At 38.9% G+C, this 25,934-nt stretch overlaps 1 protein-coding gene and 1 long non-coding RNA gene across 42 annotated transcripts in view; one reads left to right on the top strand and one right to left on the bottom strand.

The window, feature by feature from the left end:
* The window catches only part of ABI2 (abl interactor 2), a 113,740-nt gene that overhangs the window by 84,335 nt on the left and 3,471 nt on the right, over positions 1–25,934 (top strand). For 19 of the 41 annotated variants that reach the window (XM_050750878.1, XM_050750866.1, XM_050750854.1 and 16 more), the window contains 2 exons: positions 4,745–4,918; positions 20,180–24,729. In XM_050750878.1, coding sequence (XP_050606835.1) covers positions 4,745–4,918; positions 20,180–20,355 — 350 coding nt within the window. In that variant the 3' untranslated portion in view covers positions 20,356–24,729. Of the gene's footprint in view, positions 1–4,744; positions 4,919–20,179; positions 24,730–25,934 lie in introns of those variants that run through there. The other 22 variants (XM_050750874.1, XM_050750848.1, XM_050750868.1 and 19 more) reach the window with 3 other exon arrangements.
* On the bottom strand, positions 5,677–8,806 carry LOC126932223 (uncharacterized). The gene is made up of 2 exons (XR_007718142.1): positions 8,421–8,806; positions 5,677–7,256 (listed from the first exon to the last, which is right to left on the bottom strand). It is a non-coding gene; the product is annotated as an uncharacterized LOC126932223 (long non-coding RNA).

Genomic DNA, 25,934 nt, shown 5'->3' with positions numbered 1-25,934 from the left:
AAAATATCTGCTGCATCTAAACAGGGTAAGTACCAAGTAGAAAAGGATTTGATTACAGTACCGGAATTGAAGGACTTTCCAATGCTGGTTCCATTCTACATACTCCGTACAAAGTGGAAAGTCTAAGTAAATGTCATTACAGTAAAAGAGAATTTTCTTCCATTACAAATCCTGTTTAATTACAATGATTAATGAAGGTAGTCACTTGAATAATACCCTGGGAGTTTTTTCTGTTTTTACTATTGTGATGAGCATGCACCTTAGAGAATTCTCCCGATCAATTGCTACTGCATGTTCTCTGAGATATTGTCATTCATTCTGAACGAAAGTGGTTCTGAGTAGCTTCTGGAGTAAAGGCCAGATTTTGAAACTGACATTGAAGACTAATCCATTAATGAAACACGAATGTTTGTATAGCAACTAAGTGTCATTTTCTTTTTTTTTTTTTTTTTTTTTGAGATGGAGTCTCGCTCTGTCGCCCAGGCTGGAGTGCAGTGGCGTGATCTCAGCTCACTGCAAGCTCCTCCTCCCGGGTTTATGGCATTCTCCTGCCTCAGCCTCCCGAGTAGCTGGGACTACAGGTGCCCGCCACCACGCCCGGCTAATTTTTTTTTTTTTTTTGTATTTTTTAGTAGAGATGGGGTTTCACCGTGTTAGCCAGGATGGTCTCGATCTCCTGACCTCGTGATCCGCCCATCTCGGCCTCCCAAAGTGCTGGGATTACAGGCTTGAGCCACCGTGCCCGGCCTCAGTGTCATTTTCTTAGCAAAAAATGAGACTCTAAAGTTGAATAGGGTTTAAAGCAGGATGTCATTGGTTTTCGCCAGTCACCAGTGAAAGCTGCAAACTTTGTAGAAACAGCAAAATGTTTCATGAACCAAACCTAGGAAGTATTGTTTTAATTTAATAGTAAAGTGCATGAGTATCAATTTAAGACTTAGAAATGTCTTAAGTAGATGACTGCAAAACATTATTACAGCAGCACTACCCATATTTTAAAAAGTCATTCCCTAATTTGGCCACCCTGTCACAGTTGATTGCCTTTTAGATTAGTCTTTTTCATCTCTTCCTACAATCATATACGTTTCTCATGTACACTGTGTATTAAAAAATTGTGTATGAGGTGTGCTGTGACTAATTTTACAGACGTGGCAGGACTTAAACATTCAAATAATGTTTAAGTCTTTAAACTCTTTAAAAAACATTCACCTTGGGAAGATATATACTTTTTTTGGGTATGTCTTCAAAGATAATTCTTTGTAATTATCTTCAAAGCTTTCCAGGTATATTATTTCGAAGATATTCCATGGTAGCAAATACTGTGCATTAAGTTTAATGTTTGGAAGAAGTCTGGAATAATTTGAAACCAGTTATAGTGACCTAGTTATACTGGGGTAAGAAGTACAGCTGTGACCCTGTTATTCACCTTAAAATCTTTCTGTGGCTCCCCATGGCTCTTTGGATAGAGTCCAAACTGCTGTAAGGCCCTTCCTTCCTCATCCTCTTCAGCTTCCTCATGCCTCTGGCTACTGAATTTTGGACAGTTCTTTGAAAGTTTCTTGCTTTCTTACCTTCCTACTTGTATTGTCCTTTTTTTTTTTTTTTTTTTTTTTTGAGACAGACTCACTCTGTCACCCAGGCTGGAGTACAGTGGTGTGATCTTGGCTCACTGCCACCTTCCCCTCTTGGGTTCAAGTGATTCTCGTGCCTCAGCCTCGCGAGTAGCTAAGATTACACGTGTGCGCCACCACATGTGGCTAATTTTTGTATTTTTAGTAGAGACGGGGTTTCGCCATATTGGCCAGGCTGGTCTTGAACTCCCGAGCTCAAGTGATCCGCCTGCCTCAGCCTCCCAAAGTGCTGGGATTACAGGCGTGAGCCTCCCCACCTGGCCTTGTTTTATTCTTTTTTTTTTTTTTTTTTTTTTTTTTTTGAGACGGAGTCTCGCTTTGTCGCCCAGGCTGGAGTGCAGTGGCCGGATCTCGGCTCACTGCAAGCTCCGCCTCCCGGGTTTACGCCATTCTCCTGCCTCAGCCTCCCGAGTAGCTGGGACTACAGGCGCCCACCACCTCGCCTGGCTAGTTTTTTGTATTTTTAGTAGAGACGGGGTTTCACCATATTAGCCAGGATGGTCTCGATCTCCTGACCTCGTGATCCGCCCGTCTCGGCCTCCCAAAGTGCTGGGATTACAGGCTTGAGCCACCGCGCCCGGCCCTTTGTTTTATTCTTTATATCTGACATGAAATATCAATCCCTACACCATCCTACCCTCCCCGCTTCCTCCCCATTAACTCTTACTCTTCCTTCAGGTTTCAGGAAGCCTTTCCTCACCCACATAACAAGTGTGGTTTATGCTGTGTGCTCCTGTAGTATCTTAAAGCACACACTACACTCAATTGTAAATGAAGGTTTGGTCGTTCGTGTCTTCATGACTTTTGCCTACTGCCCTTTTCTCAATGCTGAGCATAATATCCAGCCATATTAGTTAATGTTTGTTGAATAAATACTAATGAAGCATGACTTGAAGATTTTAAAATTTATCTCAGCCCATAGTAGTGTAGCTTTTAAGATAACAGGCATTGGAGTTCAGGTGCTTTTCCACTTACTTGCTGTCGGAATACTTAATGTTGGAAAGCCAGTTTCCACATCTATAAAATGAAAAATACCACCTCCCAATGTAAAGATGAAATGAAATAATGCATTACAAAGGGCTAGCTGAGTAATTGGAACATTTTAAGTCAAAAGTGGTAGCTTATTAAACTGGCAGTTACAAGAAAAGTAAAAATGACCAATGGCAACATCTTTGAGTAATTTTGTAGTGACATTTCTCAAGGTTATTGTTTTGAAAGTTCCTTTGGATCTATGGTTCTGTGCAATTGTTTAAAGTCTTTTTATCTTACAAATGGAAATAGGATAAATTGCTCTTCCTCACCCAAGTATATGGTAAATCACATATCTATATCCTTTGTTTATTAATAAAAACTATTTGGATGAAAGACATTCTATTTAATGACTGAAGTTTTAAAGTTTATAAAGTTGATCAGTATAGAGGGGCACAGCAGACGGGAAGAATACTGATAGAGACAGCATGGTGTTGATGTGGCTGGCTCCCACCAGGCATCAGCAGTCTTCGAAAATCCATTTAATTCGCCAGGCACGGTGGCTCAAACCTGTAATCCCAGCACTTTGGGAGGCTGACATGGGCGGATCATGAGGTCAGGAGATCGAGACCATCCTGGCTAACACAGTGAAACCTCATCTGTACTAAAAATACAAAAAATTAGCCGGGCGTGGTGGCGGGCACCTGTAGTCCCAGCTACTTGGGAGGCTGAGGCAGGAGAATGGCGTGAACCCGGGAGGCGGAGCTTGCAGTGAGCCAAGGTTGCACCACTGCACTCCAGCCTGGGTTACAGAGCAAGACTCCATCTCAAAAAAAAAAAAAAAAAAAAAAAAAAAAAAAAAAAAAAAAAAAAATTCCATTTAATTCAATTGGTAGGCTTAGATTAAAAAATACTAAATAAATTGGATTGCATAGAGAATCACATGGGAACTATACTTGTACCTCATAAATAAGAATTAGTGCCGTTCATTAAACCTGGAGAGCTGATAAACACAGGTTTATTCATTTCATTCTGTTCAGCTGTGCTCAAGTATGTACCAACCATTTTGAAAGCTTAAAGTAGCTGAGTTTGAAGATAATCTTTTTGATGTTACTATATATTGACATGCAAGCTGTGGAGGCATATCTCCATGGGAGATATTTTAAATTACTCTGATAGTACACTTGGACATTTAGCCTGAAGAAATTCTGGATGATAGTCTGAGTTAGAAGAAATTCTATAAACAAACATCTTCATAGATGAAGTAACCCAAGTTTGTTGATGATTTTTTTTCCTCTTGAATTTGGTAAAATGCTATTTTAGAAAAATTCATTAAGAGGAAAGTAGTGGGTTACTAAAATTTTACTATTCCCTGGACTCATTTAAGTGAAAAAATATTTTAAAAATTTGTGAAATATAGTTTTCATTGTTAGTATTTCTGATAACTTATCCTTGAATACAGTGTAAAGCTCAGCTGTATTGTACCGATCCCCGCTTTTTTGATTTTTTTTTTTTTTTTTTTTTTTTTTTTTTTTTTTTTGCTGTTGTTGTTTTTGAGACGCAGTCTTGCTCTATGACCCAGGCTGGAGTGGCGTGATCTCGACTCACTGCAGCCTCCACCTCCCCAGTTCAAGGGATTCTCGTGCCTTGGCCTCCTGAGTAGCTGGGATTATGGGCACCCATGACCATGTGCGGCTAATTTTTGTATTTTTAGTAGAGACAGGATTTCACCATGTTGCCCAGGCTGATCTCGAACTTCTGACCACAGGTGATCCGCCCACCTCGGCCTCCCAAAGTGCTAGGATTACAGGCGCAAGCCACCGCTCCTGGCCATACTGATCTCTTTAACAAGAGGATTTGTATTAGTATAAACAGGTTCCAGAGGCTCAGTTAGTAATTATTTTGTCTAAACTTTATTCAGTATCCATTAGCACTAATCCAAGGGCAAGAGAAGGAGAACGTCATACTTGGAGCTCTAGAACATTATAGTTGGTGGGAAGATTTCTCTTGCTCATTCATTTTTTGAAGGAATATTATATTTATTTTCAAGTCTAGGTTTATATTCCATGAACCCAGAAGCTTGGATAGGAAATACTGAACTTCACATAACGTATAGTTTTGTTGTCAGCCTGATACGTTCTTAGTTTCAGATGCGCCACCTCCACCGCCTCCTGTGGAAGAACCAGTCTTTGATGAGTCTCCCCCACCTCCTCCCCCCCCAGAAGATTACGAAGAGGAGGAAGCTGCTGTGGTTGAGTATAGTGATCCTTATGCTGAAGAGGACCCGCCGTGGGCTCCACGTTCTTACTTGGAAAAGGGTAAGTTTCAGAAGGATATCTGGATAGATGGGAAGAAACCTCTACATAGAAATGAAATTTGCTGGTACTGAAGAAAATCTTGTTTATTTTTTACTATGTGAAGTTTCATTTATTTGTATTTGCATTTTTACTGAGTTTACAAGGTTCATGAGTTTGAAAGTTACACTAGTAAAATTCTGTGAATATTTGATTTTATAAAACTGATGGTTATCTATATTGTTCCTGTTGGACATGCTTTTTGTGAATGGTTTCTATAAGTGTTTTTCTGTTTCCTTTGGCCTCAGGAAGATTATTTTTCCACATTATTATTCCTACCTCCATGCCTTAGAACATTACTTTGTGTCATCTTATAATCAGATACTTCAGTTTAAATGTTTCCATATGAAACTTTCTTCCACAGAATAATGGTTTCTCAATTTCTTTGCCAAGTAATATTGGGCATTTCTTTTAGTGAAAAGCTTTGATATTAGCTAATTATGATGTAGCACTTTGAGATACAAGCTTTTAAATCCATCAAGACTAATCAGCTCAGAAAAAAATGTGTGCTGTCTGGAAGGAAATTTTCTTTTAAGAAAATCAAAGCTACTAACCCACTGAGTCTGAAAGCTGTACATTAGAATCACTTGGAGAGCTTTTATAAAGAAATAATAGGCTTTCGGCCAAGAGAGAGCAACAGTAATCAGGTTTACCTTCCCTCCTAAAACCGGAATTTTAAAACCCCACAAAATAGTGGTTTTCAGACATTGAACAACAGGCACTGGAAAGAAGGAAATAAAATTTTTTCTCTTAGGTAGCTACTATAAATGCCACATGTGATCAAGAAAGTAAAGGAAAACATGAACATGAGCGAGACATGGAACATGTCTTTAAAAAGAGAAAGAGAAACATAATATTTCTGGAGATGAAAAACACAGGCTGTAGAAGAAAGCATTAGCAACCTTGATGCCGTGACAATAGAAACTATCCAAAATAAGGCACAGAGAAAAAAGTGGAAAAAGAGGCAAAAAGGAAAACAGAGCAACAGATAATGTGAGACAAGATCTAATAGTGTTTATATATTTGTAAATGGAGTCCCCAGGAGATGTGAGAGGAAAAAGAGTTGAAACAATCTTAGACAAAATGTTTCCACATTTGATGAAAACTGTGTTAGTTATGTATTGCTACCTAAAACGTTATTCCAAAAATTGGCGGCTTAAACAAAACATCCATTATGTCCCAGTTTCTCTGCATGGCTCAGCTGGGCGCTCTGGGTCAGGGACTCTTCACATGGCTACAATCAAGGTATCAGCTGAGGCTGCAATAATCTCAGGGCTTGACTGAGGGAAACTTTGCTTTCAGGCTCACTTATGGTTATTGGCAGGGTTTAGTTCCTTGTGGGTTGTTGGCCTGAGGGCCTTGGCTTCTTCATTGGCTGTTGGCCACAGGCTGCCCACAATTCTGGACCACATAGGTCTCTCCGTAGGGCAGCTCACAACATGGCAGCTAACTTCATTAGAATGAACAAGCAACAAGTGCCAAAGAGAGAATGCAAGCAAGACACTAGTCCTTTTTTCACCTCATCTCAGAAGTGTTGACCTGTCATTTTTGCCATTTTCTGTTCTTTAAAGCAAGTTAATGGGATTAGTCAACACTGAAGAGATAGCGATTACATAAAGGCATGAATACTATGAGGCAGAAATCATTGGGAGCTGTTTTAGAAGTTGTCTGCCACAAAACTATAAACTCACAGATCGAAGAAGTTCAGTAAACCCCAAATAGAAGAAACAAAGAAAATCTTGCCCAAGGCACATCATAATCAATTTGCTAAAAACCAGTACCTTAGAAAATCTTAAAGATGATCAGAGGCAAAATGACACATTACGTACAGAGGAACAGAGATAAGAATGACTGCATGGTTCTCATCAAAAAGCTGTTAAGTCAGAGAATTGAGCAAAATCTTTAAAGTAATGAAGGAAAATGTCAACCCAATGTCCTTTACTTAGCAAAAATATCCTTCCTAAATTAAAGTTGTTTTTTTTTTTTTGTTTGTTTGTTTGTTTTTTTGAGACGGAGTTTCGCTCTTGTTGCCCAGGCTGGAGTGCAATGGTGCGATCTCGGCTCACAGCAACATCCACCTCCCTGGTTCAAGACATTCTCCTGCCTCAGCCTCCAGAATAGCTGGGATTACAGGCATGCGCCACCACGCTTGGCTAATTTTGTAGTTTTAGTAGAGACGGAATTTCTCCATGTTGGTCAGGCTGGTCTCGATCTCTGGACCTCAGGTGATCTGCCTGCCTCAGCCTCCCAAAGTGCTGGGATTACAGGTGTGAGCCACTGCGCCCGGCCCTAAATTAAAGATCTTTACAGACCAAAAAAAAGGAGGGATGCATAGGAATTAAAAACTAGTACATATATGCTAAGAGATACTAAAATAAACTTTTCCAGGCAAAAGAAAAGTGATAGCAGATGAAATCTCAGTTCTACAAAAAGAAGTGAGGAATAAGTGGTAAATACATGAGTAAATATAAAGACATTTCCCCATATCTTAGTCTCTTTTGAAGATCACTGATATAAAAAATAATTTATTATTTAGAGTAAATACAAAAGTAGCTTTATTGGCATAAATAATGAGAGGGGGAAACACAAGTCTAGTCCCCCCTCAGTACACTCAGGGGATAGGTTCCATGATCCCCCAAGTATACCAAAATTCATGCATACTCAAGTCCCCCAGCCCTGTGGAATCTGCATATACAAAAAGTTGGCCCTCTGTAATACATGGGTTTTACATCCCATGAATACTATATTTTTGATTTGCATTTGGTTGAATCCACATGAAAGTGGACCCACACAGTTCAAACCCATGGACCTATACAATTCACAGGTCCACTGTATACTCATCTAAGGTTCATATACTACCTATGATGTAAAATGCTCTTTGAAAATAGGGTAAGATAAATTAAAGGTGTATATTGTAAACCTTAGAATAAGCAATGAGAACAAAGAAAACAAAGAGGTTTTGCAAATATACAAGTAGGAAAGATAAAATAGTCAAAAAGAGGCAGGAAAAAATGAAACAAATAGAATTTGAATAGCAAGATAGTAGATTAAAGGTCACCATATATAGATCTATGCTAGCTATCCATTTATCTGAGTTTTCTCCCATGTGTACATGAGGTATACACATTAATAAAGAAATTTTTTTGAAAAACCTACCATATCAATAATTGCATCAGATGTAAAATGTTTAAAGAAGCCGAATTAAAGGGCAGAGATTGGGAGATTGGATAAAAAGGACCCAACTGTTATATACTGTCTACAAGAAATCCATTTTAAATGTAAGGACACTTTTGGGCAAAAGTAAAAAGAATGGAACATTTATCAAAAGAAAGCTGGAATGGCTGTATTAATATGAGGCAAAGTGTATTTCAGAGCAAAGGATATTACCTGCAGTAAGGAATGGGCATTTCATAATAAGTGAATTATTTAATTAAAGAGGATATAACAGTCCTAAATATATACATACCTAATAATTGAGCTGCAACAGACATGAAGCAAAAATAGACAAACCTGAAAGGAAAAAATACAAATTACAGTTATAGATTTCAACATTCCCCTCTAAACTGAGAGAAGAAACAGCAAATCAGTAAGGATTTAGAAAGACACGAATAATACCTCAATCCCTCATTGAAATTTATGGGTCATTTCATCTAGTAACAGCAGAATGCACTTTCCTTTCAAGTGTATGAATGCACTGAATACATTTCACTGATACAGACCACATTCTGGAGTATAAACAAAAGTTTCAGGAAATGTGGAGCATTGAAATAATATAAAGTATGTTCTCTGAACACAATAGAATTTATAAATAAACAACAGAAATATATCTGGGAAATCCCCAAATATCTAGAAATTAAATAACACACTACTAAGTAATCCATAAGAAGAAATCACAAGAGAAACTAGAGAATATTTTTAACTTAATGAAAATAAATATGTACTATATTAAAATGTGTAGGATACAGTACTTAGAGGAAATTTATAGCATCGAATGGGTATATTAGGAGAGAAAGCATTTGATAGGAGAGAAGTTGCAAGTTACCATGATCAGGAATGAAAGAGGGTACATAATCACAGCATCTACAGATGTTAAAAAGATAAATGAGTAAGGTTATCACTACACATTTAGCAACTTCAATGAAATGGACAGATTCTCTAAAGGATACAAACTGTTATACCAAAGCTTACTTAAAAAGAAATAGGTTAAAAAAAAAAAAAAGGATAACATGAATAACCGTATATATTTTGAAGAAATTGAGTTTGTAGTTGAAAACCTTCCCACAAAGAAAACTCCAGGCACAGATGGCTTCACTGGAAGTTCTGTCAACCATTTAAGGAAGAAATAACAACACTGTATAAACTTTCCAGAAAATAGAAGTGGAGGGGATACTTTTCACCTGGTTTTATACGGCCAGCATTACCTTGATATCAAAATTACAGACATAAAAAGAAAACTACAGATTGTTATTCCTCATAAACATAGACACACAAATTCTTAAGATTTTTACACATGAAATCCAGCAGTACATGAAAAGGATAATACATCATGACTAAGTGGAATTTATAACAGGAATGCAAGATTAATTTAACATTTGAAAAATCAGTCCATGTAATTCACCATTTTCACAAATTAAAAGGAAAAAACATATCATTTCAGTTGACACAGAAAACGTTATTTTGATAGTACACAACTCCTATTCGTGACAGAAATTCTAGAAAATTAGGAATAGAACGGAACTTCTTCAGCCTGAACAAAGGTGTCTGTGAAAAACCTACAGCTAATACTAAAGTATGAAAACTGAATAGTACACCTTCTAAGGTCAGGTACAAGGCAATGATGTCTGCTCTCATCTTTCCTGTTCATTCGGAGGTGCCAGTTAGTGCAATAAGGCAAAAACAAACAAAAAACCAAACCAAAAAAACTTCATTTGCAGATTTGTAGAAGATATGATCTCATATGTAGCAAATGCTGAGAAATCGCCAGGCGCAGTGGCTCACGCCTGTAATCCCAGCACTTTAGGAGGCCGAGGTGGGCGGATCACGAGGTCAGGAGATCGAGAACATCCTGGCTAACGGTGAAACCCGGGCTTGCTGGCGGGCACCTGTAGTCCCAGCTACTCAGGAGGCTGAGGCAGGAGAATGGCGTGAACCTGGGAGGCGGAGCTTGCAGTGAGCGGAGATTGCGCCACTGCACTCCAGCCTGGGCGACAGAGCGAGACTCCGTCTCAAAAAAAAAAAAAAAAAAAAAAAAAGAAAAAATCCTAAGAAATCTATTAAAAAGCAAGCTTAAGGCCGGGCGCGGTGGCTCACGCCTGTAATCCCAGCACTTTAGGAGGCCGAGGCGGGTGGATCACGAGGTCAGGAGATCGAGACCATCCTGGCTAACACGGTGAAACCCCGGCTCTACTAAAAATACAAAAAATTAGCCGGGCGTGGTGGCGGGCGCCTATAGTCCCAGCTACTCGGGAGGCTGAGGCAGGAGAATGGCGTGAACCCGGGAGGTGGAGCTTGCAGTGAGCCGAGATCGCGCCACTGCACTCCAGCCTGGGCAACAGAGCAAAACTCTGTCTCAAAAAAAAAAAAAAAAAAAAAAAAAGCAAGCTTATGGCTGGGCACAGTGGCGCGTGCCTGTAATTCCAGCACTTTGGGAAGCCGAGGTGGGCGGATCACTTGAGCCTAGAAATTCGAGACCAGCCTGGGCAACATGTCAAAATGTGGTAACAAACAAACCCCAAAAAATTATCTGGGTGTGGTGGCAGACGCCTTTAGTTCTAACTACTCGGGAAACTAAAGTGGGAGAATCGCTTGAGGCCGGGAGGTGGAGGTTGCAGTGAGTCAAAATCGTGCCACTGCACTCCAATCAATCAGTCAATAATAAAAAATACAAAAATTATCTGGGTGCGGTGGCACACGCCTGTAGGCCCAGCTATTCGGGAAGCTGAGGTAGGAGAATTGCTTGAGCCCAGGAGGCGGCAGAGGGTGCAGTGAGCTGAGATTGTGCCACTGCACTCCAAAGAAAAACACCAAGCTTATTAGCAAGATTGAAGGCTAGGAAGTCATTATACAAGATTAATTGCATTTTTGAATACTAGCAACAAACAATTTGACATAGAAATTTACAAAGCAGTACCGTTTATAACAAAAAATATGAAGTACTTGGGATTAAATAAAATATATGCAAGACCTATATGACAAAACTGTAAAACATGAAGAGAAATGAATGAAGGCCTTAAGTTAATTGAGACATGTACCGTGATCTTTGATCATTATGGTTAAGAGACTGATTTTCCTCACGTTGAACTACAGATTGATGCAATCCTAATAAAAATTCCAGCAATCTATTTTAGAGAAATGTACCAGGGTATTCTAAATGTTATATGGAAATGCAAAAGACCTAATAGTCAAAACAGTTTTGAAGAAGACTAATGTTGGAGGATTTAAACTACCTGATTTCAAGGTTCTATAAAGCTTCAATATCCAAGACAGTATAGTGCTGGTATAATTGTAGAAACATAAATCAGTGGACTATAATCTAGAACCCAGAAATAGGTCCATATATTTTGATAAAGGTGCCAAAGGTAATTCGGGGGGCCGGTGAGGGGGAAGGATAGTGTTTTTAACAAATAGTTCAGGAACAATTGAATATCCACTTGGAAAATATGGACCTCCAACCTTACTTACCATATGTAAAAATTAACTTGAAATGGATTTTAGACCTGAATGTAAAAACTAAGCTATAAAACGTCTGGGGGACAATATAGGAGGAAATCTTTATGATCTTGGATTAGAAAAATCATTTTGTGGAGAACACATAGAATACATGAAGCATAAAAGAAAAAAACTAATAAACTGAACCTCATTAAATGTTTCTTCAAAAGACAATGTTAAAATGACAAAGCAAGACGTAAACTGGGAAAAATATTTGAAAAATAACTTGGTAAAGAGACAACTTGTAGAAAAAGGAAAAGATTTAAGCACATTTCACCAAATAGATGAATGAATGGCAAGTAACATGAAAAGATGCTCAACAGTATTAGTTATTAGGGAACTGCAAACTAAAGCTCCAGTGAACCAAACTAAATACTACTATTAATACATACCCTCTGAAATCACTACTGGTAAAAACACTGACAATAAGTGTTGGGGAAGGCATGGTGAAACTTGAACTGTTACACATTGCTGGTGAATGCAAAATGTTTCAGCCACTTTGGAAAACAGTTGGCAGTTTCCTAAGAAGTTAGACATATTAGACCATCTGATCTGGCAGTCCCTTCCTGTGTATTTACTTAAGAGGTATGGAGACATATGTTGACACAAACACTTGAACTCAGATGTTCATAGCTGCTTTGTTTATAGTAGCCAATACCTGGAAACAACCCAGATGTCTTTCAGCTGGTGACTGAATAATTCTGGAATATCCATCCAATTAATAGAAAACTATTTAGCAGCAAAAAGGAACAAACTACTTGTATAGGCAGCAATATGGATGGATCTTAAAAGTGTTATGCTAATGAAAGAAGACACAAAATACCCACACTTTGATTCCATCTAAAAGAAATTAGATCAATGGTTTCCAGGCACCATTGCTGGTGGGTGAAGGAAGTTGACTATATCAGGGCATAGGGGAAACTTTGACATGATGGACGTATTCTGTCCAACTAACTCTTTAAAAGTTTGAACGAATATGGCTGAACACATTTCCCTAAGATGTTTTCAAAGTTTGGCTTATTTCTGGTATGCTCAAGTCTTTCAAAACGTGAACACCAAATAAGTTCCACTTTTTGTATCCTTTGTGACAAGCAAACAAAAACAACTGTGGTTAACTTGTGATTGCATCATCTATATGATGATTGTGGTGTTGGTTATACAGTTGTATATACATTTGTCAAAACTCATCCAACTCTACATTTAAGTGGTTGTGTTTTTGTCTGAATTACACCTTAAAAGCAATTTTAAGGGGAGAAAATCATGCCCAAGTTACTACACTAGGGTGTGGCCCGGGGCATTGACACATTTTACAAATTCCCTAGCTCTAGGCAAAGTGATGACAGTTTTGCAGCTCTGAAAAACCAGCTTAGGTTATTCCTTATGAGAAAAGTACAATGAAAGGTTTGCTTTTAAAAAACAACGCTTCTGTGGACATGTAAAAATCTGAGAGACTTGTAGGAGAAGAAAGTAAACTATAATAGTTAAGTGTTAGAATTGGGATTTGACTGGGTGTTATAACTCTAGACCCCAAACTCTTAACCATTGTCCTAAACTTGAGCTCTGGCATCTGGCAGACCTAGGATTGAGTCTTGGCTTTATAGTTTATGAGCATTAAGTCCTCCCTGGAAAACTTCTTTTTTACACCCATTTTGTATCTCAACTTTTATAAACCATCTATTCTTTTGTTCTTCTGGCTCAGTGATACAACTTTTAGCTAGAAGTATAAATGATATATAGGAATTGTCAGATAACATTTCTGTCTTCACAAGACTGTGACAGTCCCTTATCTGGTTTATCTTCGTACCTCTAAAAGGCATCATGGATGCTCTATTAATGATTGTTAAGAAATGAATAGTGCCATTAATTATTTCTGGGGGATTTCTAGAAAGCTTCTCAGAGAACATGGCATTTGTAGTGCCTTGAATGATGAATAGGAGTTTCTCAGGCGGAGAAGAGAGAAAAAAGGAAGGGCCTTCCAAGCTGAGGGAATCACCTGAGTGAGAGGGCATGGCTGTTTGGGGCAGAGCAGTGTCCAGTGCATGAGGGTAGGGGTGGGTTGTAGGGAGAAAGGGTGATATGAGCACGCAAAGGGAATAAACTGTAATTAGGTGGTGGGTTGCTAAAAATGACAATGCCGAGGTGTTGGATTAAAAAAAATCTGGTAGTAGAGGGAAATTAGGAAGAATTTTTATAAAGGTTAATGATAATATCTCATCTACTTATGTAATTTTTTTTGAGATACCTGATAATAGTGTAGAGTGCATTGGAGGGGAAAAGTAGGAGTTGTAAAGACCATTTTGGATAAACTTTGAAGCAAGGGATAAGGGCCTCAACCGAGGTAGTGGTGCTGAAAACATTGTTCACATAAATAAGCAGATGCAAACAGAAGGATGTTTCAAGTGGCATTGTTACTCCACTTTTCAAAGTTATTTGCCAAAAATCAAATAACCTATCTTCAAAAATCATGTTTGATGATGTATCATCAAGGTCTTTTCTTAAATTTTGTTAAAAGCAAAGGAATAAGAGCCACCTGATTTGCAAATGGATTGAGTTACTTGGTGGAGTAATTCTTTTAATATGAACACCATTATTTTGAATGGTCCCTTTGCCACCCAGTGTTTTGTACTTTAAGACAGTGCACCACTGTACTTTTTTTAAGTAGAAGGACAAAAAAGATGTAAAAACTTTTATGACTGCTTGACTGAAGATATGATCTCAAGCAGATCAATTTTAGAAAGCAGTACTTAAGATGAGAAAATCTAGAAAGAGGCCGGGCATGGTAGTTTACGCCTGTAATCCCAGCACTTTGGGAGGCCAAGGTGGGCAGATTACCAGGTCAAGAGATCGAGACCATCCTGCCAACATGGTGAAACCCCGCCTGTACCACAAGTACAAAAATTAGCTGGGTGTGGCGGTGCATGCCTGTAGTCCCAGCTACTCGGGAGGCGGAGGCAGGAGAATCACTTGAACCCAGGAGGCGGAGCTTGCAGTGAGCTGAGATCACTGGCCACTGCACTCCAGCCTGGCGACAGAGTGAGACTCTGTCTCAAAAAAAAAAAAAAAATCTAGAAAGAGAGCCAGGTGCATGTGGTGGCTCACACCTGTAATCCCAGCACTTTAAGAGGCTGAGGCCGGTGGATTGCTTGAGACTAGGAGTTCAAGACCAGCCTGGGCAACATGGCGATACCCCCGTCTCTACAAAAAAATAGAAAACTTAGCCAGACATGGTGGTGCATGCCTGTAGTTCCAGCTACTCCGGAGGCTGAGGTGGGAGCATCACCTGAGCCCAGGAGTTTGAAGGCTGCAGTGAGCTGTGATTGCATCACTGCCTTGGCAACAGTAATACCCTGTCTCAATAAAAAGAAAAAAAATCTTGAGAGTCCCTATAAAACTATCTGCTATCCATACTGCTTAGAAAATCTTCAGGTACCCTGAGTGATAAATGTAATCAATTTTAAAGATGGGTGCACTAACTAGGGCAGTGACCATGATGATGGAGAGAAGTGTTGGTATGTGGGAGATTTAGAAGGTGGAATTAACAGGACTTGGGGATGTGGGGAAAGGTGAGTAGGGGGAAGGCAAAGATGATTCCTAGTTCCACTTAAGCAGAGTAATTGGCTCCACATAAGCGTAGTAATCAGAGAACTGGGAGAAGACACTGTCATGGAAGCCATGGAGGAAAATGTCAAGAAGCAGGCAGAGGAGATCATCATTGCCAAACACTACAGGAACATTAGGCAAAGAACTGGGAAGAGGCTCAAAAGTAGAAGGCCAGTTTTTTTTTTAAGTGAATAGTTTCATTAGAGTGGTAGGGACAGAAGGAATATGGCTGTATTAGTTAAGTAGCATTATTTTCATAGAAACAGCATCTCCAGTGGGTTCTAAAACATTTCCTAGAATACATTGTTAAGTGTTTTAACCAACTCTTCATTGATAGTGTCCAGGTTAACTTTGCTCTACCTCAGGGCAGCTTATAACATAAATTCCAAAGTATGTTAAATGTTTTGCTGGCTTCATTTCCATATAAATACAATGGTGTCAACTCACAATATGTAATTTAATACAAACGATATATTGAAATGGATAATCTTACTAGCATTTGATTTTTCCAGTGGCTTGCTAGTTTTGGGTACTTAATTGCTACAATATTTGGTGTGGTCAGTCTTTTTAGTTCAGATCAGTCACTTCTATGTAACACACTCCTTTTGGACCTTTTTGTTTTACAGTTATTTTAGTAACACCTTAATTTTTTCCCCAATATGTATTTAAGTTACATTTATTACTGACTCTGTAACTGAATAATATATAGATTTAGAAGTATCCAAAAAGCTAGGCCTTGTGTTGGATACTAGGGATACACAGAGATGAGTAAGTGATAGGCCCTTACCTCCAGGAGTTTATAGTGTAGAGAGTTTTATGTTTAGATCGCTCCTATTTGTTTCAATTTACTTATTTTAGAAGAGAGAAGATAATCTGGGTCTTTTTTTTTTTTTTTTGAGACAGAGTCTTGCTCTGTTGCCCCGGCTGGAGTGCAGTGGTGCGATCTCCGCTCACTGCAAGCTCCGCCTCCCGGGTTCACGCCATTCTCCTGCTTCAGCCTCCTGAGTAGCTGGGACTACAGGCGCCTGCCACCACGCCTGACAATTTTTGCATTTTTAGTAGAGGTGGGGTTTCACCATATTGGCCAGGCTGGTCTCGAACCTGACCTTGTGATCCGCCTGCCTCGGCCTCCCAAAGTGCTGGAGGCATGAGGCACCATGCCCGGCCCAGTCTGGGTCCTTTTCTAATGGTATGGTACCATTATTCTTTGCTTATCTTTAACTGTGCAGCATACTTCGTATAAAATTATAGGATTAAAATTAAAAAGAGAAACATTTAAGAAGTTTTGTTCAGTTTTACAGACCTTCATAAAATATTCTAGAATGTCTTCAGTTGAAATGCTAAATATGAACAATGTACTTTGAAATGTAGAATGTATTTTTACTTTAGCAGAAACATTTAGTAAAACAATGTAAGTCCTTTTCTGTTTCAATCATAACTGCACAAAAACCAGATGTTTAGCATTTTAAGTTTTTTCTTACATGTGATTTATCAGTTCCCCATGTGATTTTGACACTACATGTGATATACATGCATAATTGCAAAAAATGACTTTCTTCACTATTGCCAAAACCAATTTTCCAGACTAAATAAAATCTAGACAGATTTTACATTTCTCAACATCAGCATTTTGAATATTGGTGAAAACAGAGAAGATACTTTATTACACCGCTCTGAAGTTACTTTGATAAAAGTTTGTTGCACTCAATCAAGTGTATTTTCCTTTTTGATGAATAGCTTTACGGTAAAGAATTAGATGAAGTAAACTACTGGTATATATCTTTCCCTGGAGTGAAAATGAATATTCGTTTAAACATTACTTATGTTTTTTAGAGACAGGGTCTTGTTGTGTCACCTGGGCTGGAGTGCAGTGGTATGTTCACTGCTCACTGCAACCTCAACCTCCTGGGCTCAAGCAGTCCTCCCGCCTCAGCCTCCCAAGTAGCTGGGACCACAGACGTGTACCACCATGCCTGGCTAATTTATTGTTTTTATTTTTTTTAGAGACCGGGTTTTGCTGTTTCCCAGGCTAGTCTTGAACTTATGGCCTCAAGTGATTCTCCTGCCTCGGCCTCCCAAAGTTCTGGGATTATAGGTGTGAGCCACAGTGCCCAGCCAGAAAATGAATATTCTTAGCATATTTCTGATTTTTGAAAAAGTTAATTTTAAAATAGTGAATACTAATTTTGGCAAAAGAAAAAACTGAACAGTTGTTAAAACTCTCAGCTTTATACTACTATAAACAGAGTCTCTGGAATCAGGTTTAGTGTAAATTCTGTCTAATCCAGTTTCTACTTTTGATTTGTTTTGAGACAGAGTCTCACTCTGTTACCCAGGCTAGAGTGCAGTGGGACAATCACGGCTTATTTCGGCCTCAACTTTGCTGAGCTCAGGTGATTCTCCCAAGTAGCTGGGACCACAGGCACGTGCTACCATGCCAGGCTAATTTTTTTTTTTTTTGTATTTTTTTTTTTTTTTTTTTGTAGAGATGGGGTTTTGCCATGTTGCTCAGGCTGGCAATTTCTACATTTTAAAGAAGAAAATGAATGTACATAGAGCTTACTAACTTTCCACTTCAAAGCATCTGTTACAACAGGCTTCATAGTCTGTTCTGCATTACTTTTCATGGGTTTGCATTTCTTTTTCTTTCTCTTATTTTTCTTTTTTGAGACAAGTGCCTCGCTCTGTCACCAAGGCTGGAGGGAAGTGGTGTGATCTCAGCTCACTCAAGCAATTCTCCTGCCTCAGCCTCCCGAGTAGCTGGGATTACAGGCGCCCACCACCACGCTCGGCTAATTTTTGTATTTTTAGTAGAGACGGGTTTCACCATGTTGGCCAGGCTGGTCTCGAACTTCTGAGCAATCCTCCTGCCTTGGCCTCCTAAAGTGTTGGGATTACAGGCATGAGCCACCGTGCCCGGCCAAGGGTTTGCATTTCTTTCTTTTTTTTGAGATGGAGTCTTGCTCTGTCGCCCAGGCTGGAGTGCAGTGGCATGATCTGGGCTCACTGCAAGCTCCGCCTCCCGGGTTCACACCATTCTCCAGCCCCAGCCTCCCGAGTAGCTGGGATTACAGGTGCCTGCCAACACGCCCAGCTAATTTTTTTGTGTTTTTAGTAGAGACAGGGTTTCACCGTGTTAGCCAGGATGGTCTCGATCTCCTGACCTCGCGATCCACCCGCCTCAGCCTCCTGAAGTACTGGGATGACAGTTGTGAGCCACCGCGCCTGGCTGGATTTGCATTTCTTTAAGCATCAGAAATGTTGTCTTTCCTTAAAAAAAACACTAGAAAATATTAGGTTGACTAGAAATGCTAAATATTCTAAATTGTATTTTCTGGGTTTTTTTTGTATTTTCTTATATTTAAACTTGTATGCCATTTAACTACATTTGATTGTGTTCAGGCATTTGGTTATATATTGAGAAATGCACACTGATCTCTTCATAGCAAGGATCCTCTAAAGTATTTTCTGGCCGGGTGCAGGTAGCTCACGCCTGTAATCCCAGCACTTTGGGAGGCTGAGGCAAGTGGATCACCTGAGGTCAGGAGTTCAAGACCAGCTTGGCCAACATGGCAAAACTCTGTCTCTGCTAAAAAAAAAAAAAGTTAGCTGGGTATGGTGGTGGGCACCTGTAGTCCCAGCTACTTGGGAGGCTGAGGCAGGAGAATGGCTTGAACCTGGGATGCGGAGGTTGCAGGGAGCCAAGATCGCACCACTGCACTCCAGCCTGGGCGATAAGAGCGAGACTGTCTCAAAAAAAAAAAAAAAAAAAAAAATTCTGGTGTTCCTACAATATCACTACAATGGAAAATATTCACAATTTAAGGAAGCTATTTAATTTTTATTAAAACAGGCCAGAAATGAATTTTCTTTAGGGCACATTACATTATATCAGAAGTCCCTGTTGTAATTTGTTTCTCATTTATTTATGTGAGGCACAAGGTTGCATGAGAAACTAACAAAGACGGTGTATTTGTCTGGGAACAATGGATAGGTGGAGATTTCATTGAGTGGTATAAAAAAGGTACAGGAGATGAAGAGGTTGGAGCAAAGGATAACTCTTCAAGTGGATTTGAGCAAGTTACAGGGCAGCCCAATATAACTAAACTGTTGAAGTTGATACAATACTTGGGAACCAGAGATTATCTGGTTGAAATAAGATAACAGTTGAAATAACCACTGAGATAATGGCCGAAAGAGCCAAGTTACCAACTGATTTAAGCAATGAAAATCACAGGAGAGCTTATAGGTATCTGATTTTCTTGGCACTCTTAGACTGTTGTTATGGTTATATTAAATTGGTGACATAATGCAGCATATGGTTTGAAAGAATATATGTAGTGGACTCCCATCATTCATACGTTTAACTCAACTCAGACATTTAATTCAACCACCATTCTACTTAGTGAAGAGACATAGGCTCCAGAGTGATAGAGGAGACAGAAATCTGCAGCTCCATTAGTCTGTCTGGTTTCTCACTTGCCTCTCATAGTGTATCTCATTGCCCTAGTATACTTCTAAGGTAAAGAAAAGCTTTTTTAAAACAAAACAAAATATGGTATCTCAACACAAACTCAAATGAAGAAACAGCCATCTTTCTTGATTCTAAGATTGTGTACCTCTTCATTGAGGTACTTCCCTGTAGGCTCTTGAAAGGTAATCAAAAGCACATTCAATTAAATGTGCTTTTCCCCCATTTGTACTCAATTTAGAGCCTAACATCTCTAGAAAATGGAATTTCATTGTATATGACTGGGTATTACTTAGAAAAAAAATATGTACATTTTGGTTGGTGTTTAGAGTGTCACCATGTTTGAGTGCTGCAGGATTTGGGAAAGGATAGATATTCATCGGCTTGGTTCTGTCTTTCTAGGAATATTACTCTTTCACATCCTATTTTGTTTTCTTCCCTCCTAGTTGTGGCAATTTATGACTATACAAAAGACAAGGAAGATGAGCTGTCCTTTCAGGAAGGAGCCATTATTTATGTCATCAAGAAGAATGACGATGGTTGGTATGAGGGAGTTATGAATGGAGTGACTGGGCTTTTTCCTGGGAATTATGTTGAGTCTATCATGCATTATTCTGAGTAAAGCTCGGCAGGGCTGTGCTTGCCTCACAGAAATAGTCAGGTCTTCCCAGATTATCTGAAGGCCCTGGGGATTCCACTCCAGTAAAGTAGAATGAAGGATACAAATGATAAAAATTACACTTTCTTTTGGTTTATCCCCCAGTATTAAAAACAAAAAAAGCAAGCTGAGTCTGAACAAACGGATCTTTCTGCCATCATTTGTACAATGCTGAGCTGTCTGGATTGAAATAAAATAACCATTTTTGTATATGTCAAAGGTATAACAACATAACTGTGTAGCCAAAACAAAATCAGATTAAGACTGATTCAGAAAAATCTGGGATCTTTCTCAGGAATACTGTATACCCTTGGGATTTCTCCTGCAGAATTTGTGGCATTGGATGTTCTTCATTGCCTGTGCTAAGGGGTTAACCTCATGGCCTAGTGGGCACCCTAGCTCCTCCTTTTCTTCCACTTGCATGAAGAGGAGGGAACCAATATTTAAATACCACACTTAACCATTTTTACAATTATTTCAGATGGCTTTTTCCTCTGTAACACTGTAAATTCTGCTTTCTCTCAGCACTTGAGTGCACCAAATGAGTGAATGCTGAACTCACTTGCATCCCTTCATGTTTCTCAGTTTGTGGATTATAAGGATGATGAAATGTGAAAGTCTCCCAACACTCTGAGGGTAGTGAATGATTGCCACCCGTTTGATTTTAATGTGCTGCTGCATGAGACTGTATTGTTGCTAATGGCCAGTGTACCCAGATGTGAAGTGTGGTATTCTGGTTCATGTGTGGAGATGGGTATGTGAAGCTAGACATGAAGGTCCCTAAGGTTCTGAAGAGACTTGAACTGTGGAAATGCTCTTAGCAGGCATCCTGAACCCCTGCCTTTGGTCTTGTTTTGAGGAGTAGGATCTTGGAGTTCAGACCAACTGACTATCATTTCTTTCACTATTTAGAAAAACGCTATTCTACTTTGGAAGAGAATAGTAGTTATTTTCAAGTCTCTTGACAGTCACTGGGAGTAAAAGGTTTGCTAATGTGCTCTCTGGATGTTATTAATGGCCAGTATTAGTTGCTGCTGTATCATTGACTCGCTTAGCTGTAGAAAAGGTAATTCTCTCCTGATTTTGTATGATTGGACTCTTAAGTAGCTGCTGTTAGTCAGAATTCAAACCCATCTCAGACTAAGAATATAATGAGTAAGATTAATAGGCCGAAATATGTAATCACATTGCTAAAAATTAATATAACTTTGACAGAGTAAAATACATTTCCCCCATCTGTACAATAAATACAGCTTCAAATTCAATGGAGTCTATAGGGCACATGGCTTTAATCACTACTGTAGTCAGTATAAGAAATATTGAAAAAAATCCAGAAGGGCTTGTCTCTGTAGGTGGTCTCTGTGACGGTGGGCCAGCTCCTGTTCAGGTCCAGAGCTCGTGACATGGGTTCTACTCAGTCCCAGTGACTTGGCCAGAATAGAGCTTTGCCAGGTAACTGCCCTGTGCTAGGTGAAAGGGGAAAAGCAATAGCTGGATATATTTCAAATGAGGTCTTGAACAAATTCAGAAAGAGTAACTTGATTGAAAAATGAACAAGTGTAGTGTGTGAGGAAATTCAGATAGTGTAGGAGGCAGAAGTTAATATTCCACTTATAAATGTTATCTGAGCATAAAAAATCATCAGCCTTTAACTGAGACCCCACTAAGACTCTCCTTATCAAGACTTTTTGGTTTTAAAGTTTTTAACGCATTACAAGTTAAAATAGCTATTTTGCTTTTAGATTTTTCCCAGCACTTTGTATTTATTAGCTTTCATTAACTTGCCTCCAGTATACATTCCACTTCATGCTTTTCTTAGGTCATTTCTACATCCCTTATTCCTTGTTTTCCTGCAGTGTAATGGCCCTGAATGTCCTCTGAGCCCTTAGCTCCATTTTGGACCCAAACTAGACTATACTTAGATAAGTTAAGCTCTTCTTAGTGTACTGGTCTATAATTAGAAAAACTGTTTTGAAATTAGATGTTCCCATTATTTATTTAAACAGCTTTTTGCTGAGAAAGCTTAGTGGATTAATGAGGCAGAGGGTGTTTTGAAATCCAACAAATAGTTCCCACAGGCTGGGCGTGGTGGCTCACGCCTGTAATCCTAGCACTTTGGGAGGCTGAGGCGGGTGGATCATGAGGTCAATAAATTGAGACCATCCTAGCCAACATGGGGAAACTCTGTCTCTACTAAAAATACAAAAATTAACTGGGTGTGGTGGTGCACACCTGTAGTCCCAGGTGGCTGAGGTAGGAGAATCGCTTGAACCCGGGAGACAGAGGTTGCAGTGAGCCAAGATTGTGCCACTGCACTCCAGCCTGGTGACAGAGCGAGACTCCATCCAAAAAAAAAAAAAAAAAAAGTTCCCACAGCTCACCACTACAGAAGCAGAGAAGACAACTATGCAGAAAACAGAGTTGGTGGCAGTCAGCAGGAATGCAGCTGGTCTGTTGGACCCCTGCTGGATGGGGGGAGTGCAGAAGACACTGACGAAGTCCTTTATACTGAAGACCTGCGGTTGGGAGCAGGGGGAGTCCATGGGTCTGCTGATTTTTTTTCCCTATTTAGTACTAATGTGTGTGTGATCTTTGTTTTACAAACAATACCTTTTGGGTTTTCTGCATATTTTAAAATTTTTGTACAGTTTTGAATTCTATGGATTGTCTTGGAAGGATACTGTGTGATGGGCCAGGTGCACAGTAATTGGAGACTTTTGATGTACGTAGTATTTCATAGATTGCATGCTATTAATCATCTGTGAGGGTAGTAGTTTTTGTTTTATTGTAAGTTTCCCTCTTTTTTTAATAAATTAAAAGATGGTATTAGGAATTTCAAATGAATGCAGAAAATCTTACATGCTGTGTACTATTAATATACAATCCAAGTCTAAAATCTGGCCAATAAAGCAACCATTTTATCAGGATAGAGGGAATCTAATGGGAGAGGGGAATCTTCCCTCCTGAAGTTTGTGTGTCCAATCCCCTTAAAAAAAAATTGTCTTTTTATTTTGTCATATTAATACTCGAAAGTCCATGGGGATATTAATGAAAATACACTTTGTTGCCTTTGACCTTATGGCCAAGGCAATAAATCAGAAAAAGAAATAGTGCCAATGTGTCAAAATCTGATTCAGCCTGCCGTTTGGAATAAATATGAATCTTCTAAGCTATCTTGTTTAATATTTTCCATCATTTAGCTACTTCCTTTCAATCTCCCTCAGAGGCGCCTGCTGTTCCCATTTTAGAGTTGACAATGGCCTGCTAATTTAGCTATGTTCCTAAATGTTACTGGGTGTGAGACATTTTCATCCCCCTTTTCCTACTGCTGGTGTTTATTATCTGGCTAGAGAATATTTTATGCATCTTTACCATGATGTCTGGACTGGATCTGCGCTCCTTGGCAGTTTATGTTGAAGATAAAGATAACTAAAGATTTTTCTTTGGGAGGGAGGCATCAAAATGATGGTAGTTTGCTTTTATCTTATGTTCATTTTCTTTTAGTAGGTGACATTTCTGCATTAAGAACTGTTTTTATCTTTTACTACCTTTTCTTTTCTCCTTTGTGGAGAGAGCATGACATGTCCTGAAGGTCACCTTTGCCTTTGAAAAAGGTATTTTTGGAGGAATTCGCAGGTGACTGACAAGCCTTTGAAAAGAGTGGGATCTGTTCACTTCTGGTCTTTTTGGCCAGGAACTCCTGATTGGTGTTAAGGTGACAGTTTCCCCCATATGATCTAGAATCACTGAATTTGAGCTAGATGAGATTTTTAAATTTCTGGTTGTCTCATTAGACTGATGAGGTGAGTTTTCTTCTTCATAGGAACAGCTAGTTAAGAATTCTCACTCAGTGCTCAGTACTCAGTTTTCCACTGTACCACAACTGTCTTAACTAAATGTGCTATATTTTTCTTTAAAAGTTAAGAGTTCTATTTGATGTTTTCAGGAATATACTTGAAAAGACATGCCATGTTTTGGTAAATACCATCAGAGTTGTGTAAAGGCGTGTACTAAGCACAACCTTAATTCGTGGAAATACTCTTCATTTATCCCTCCTAAAACTACACTCGTATAAACACTTTTCCCATAAGGTGTGTGCAGTAAAAATGTCATATTAATTCAACACTGGCAGGAGCACGGCACAGCAGCCTTATTGGAGAGAGCCTTATAAAAGTGATTAAATGGAGGCATCGAGCTCATTACCTTTAAGTTTACTTTGTGCTGACCTTTGTTCCTGTTTTATTGAGAATCTCGTTAAGTCTAAAAAAAAAAAATTACAAAACGACAGGGCCTAGCTGTGTATAAATGATCCTTGCTGAATATCAAGGTTTTTTTGTATTTAAAAAAAAAAAAAAAAAAAAAAAACCAACAAAAAAAAAAACCCAACAAAATAAGCTTATTTTCACATTAAAATGAAACCTCTTTTGCAAGTTAAGAGTTCTATGGAAAAGCAGTTTTTATCATATTTTGTGTCCATGCACCATATTTCTTAAAATGGCTTACAAAACAGAATGTAAACAATTTGTGATCTGGCCAGTTGTACTTTTAGCTTCCAGAGGGAGAGTTGGTGGTATTATGAGTTGAGTAAAAACCATCCAGGGGAACTTGAGGGAGCAGTCTGTTGCCAGTAATGTTCCTTGTGTGCCATTAAACACCTCCAGATGAGCGGAGGAACATCACTTTTTAATTTTTTAATTGTATTTGGAATTGTTGCCGTGTACTAAGAACTTGACCTAAATAAAATCCCACAAAGTATATTCAGGTGTCTTGTTAACTTATTTGTATAAATAACCTCTTTTTCTAAGGTGGTATCTGAGTTTACGTGTTAGGGATAATCTGACTTTCCTGTTGCTCTAAACCAGGGAGCTGCTTTTTATTACTGAAGTCTTTTTAAATTTTCAAATATTTAAAATGTTCAGCTTTAAATTCGATCTCAAGTTTCTTCCCTCAAGACAGCTGTTCTAATTAAGAACTTTCTAACCCTGTTTTTGCTCCACTCGAACCTGGGGTTTTCTTACCACTTTCCTCCAAATTTAATTGTTAATGTACAGTTTTTTTTTTTTTTTTTTTTAAACACTGAAGATAGGTGTTGACTAAAAATTATTGCAGACTGGTCAGAAGTGAATCTAAAAGACAAACCAGTAGCTAGCCTGTGCTTTGTTGCTGTAAGAGCCTAGATTATAAAAGAATTTTCTAATGATGTATCTGAGGGTAGCAATAGTTTGTCTCCACAATACCCAAAATAATGTTTCAGCTTTTCTCACTTTTCAAGCCCATCTTATTTCCTCTGTACCTTTATTATTTTGGTATCATTAGGTAAGGTGAAGAATAATGTAGAAAACTGAAATACCCAGCTAAAACATTTATGGGTTTCTCGTATTTGTGAATAGGATTGTAGGCGTTAGAGCAGTCTTGTCTCAAAGATGATAGTATCCAGTCTTTTGTTAATGACCCTATTGCTTGGCTCTTTTTGGGTTACTTCGAAATTACACATTTGGTTGGATTTGGGGCATATGCCAATTAAGGGGCATATGCAATGCGTT

The sequence above is a fragment of the Macaca thibetana genome, chromosome 12 (genome assembly GCF_024542745.1).
Source record: "Macaca thibetana thibetana isolate TM-01 chromosome 12, ASM2454274v1, whole genome shotgun sequence".
Taxonomy (NCBI): Eukaryota; Metazoa; Chordata; class Mammalia; order Primates; family Cercopithecidae; genus Macaca; species Macaca thibetana.
This window is presented reverse-complemented; position numbering and strand designations above follow the sequence as displayed.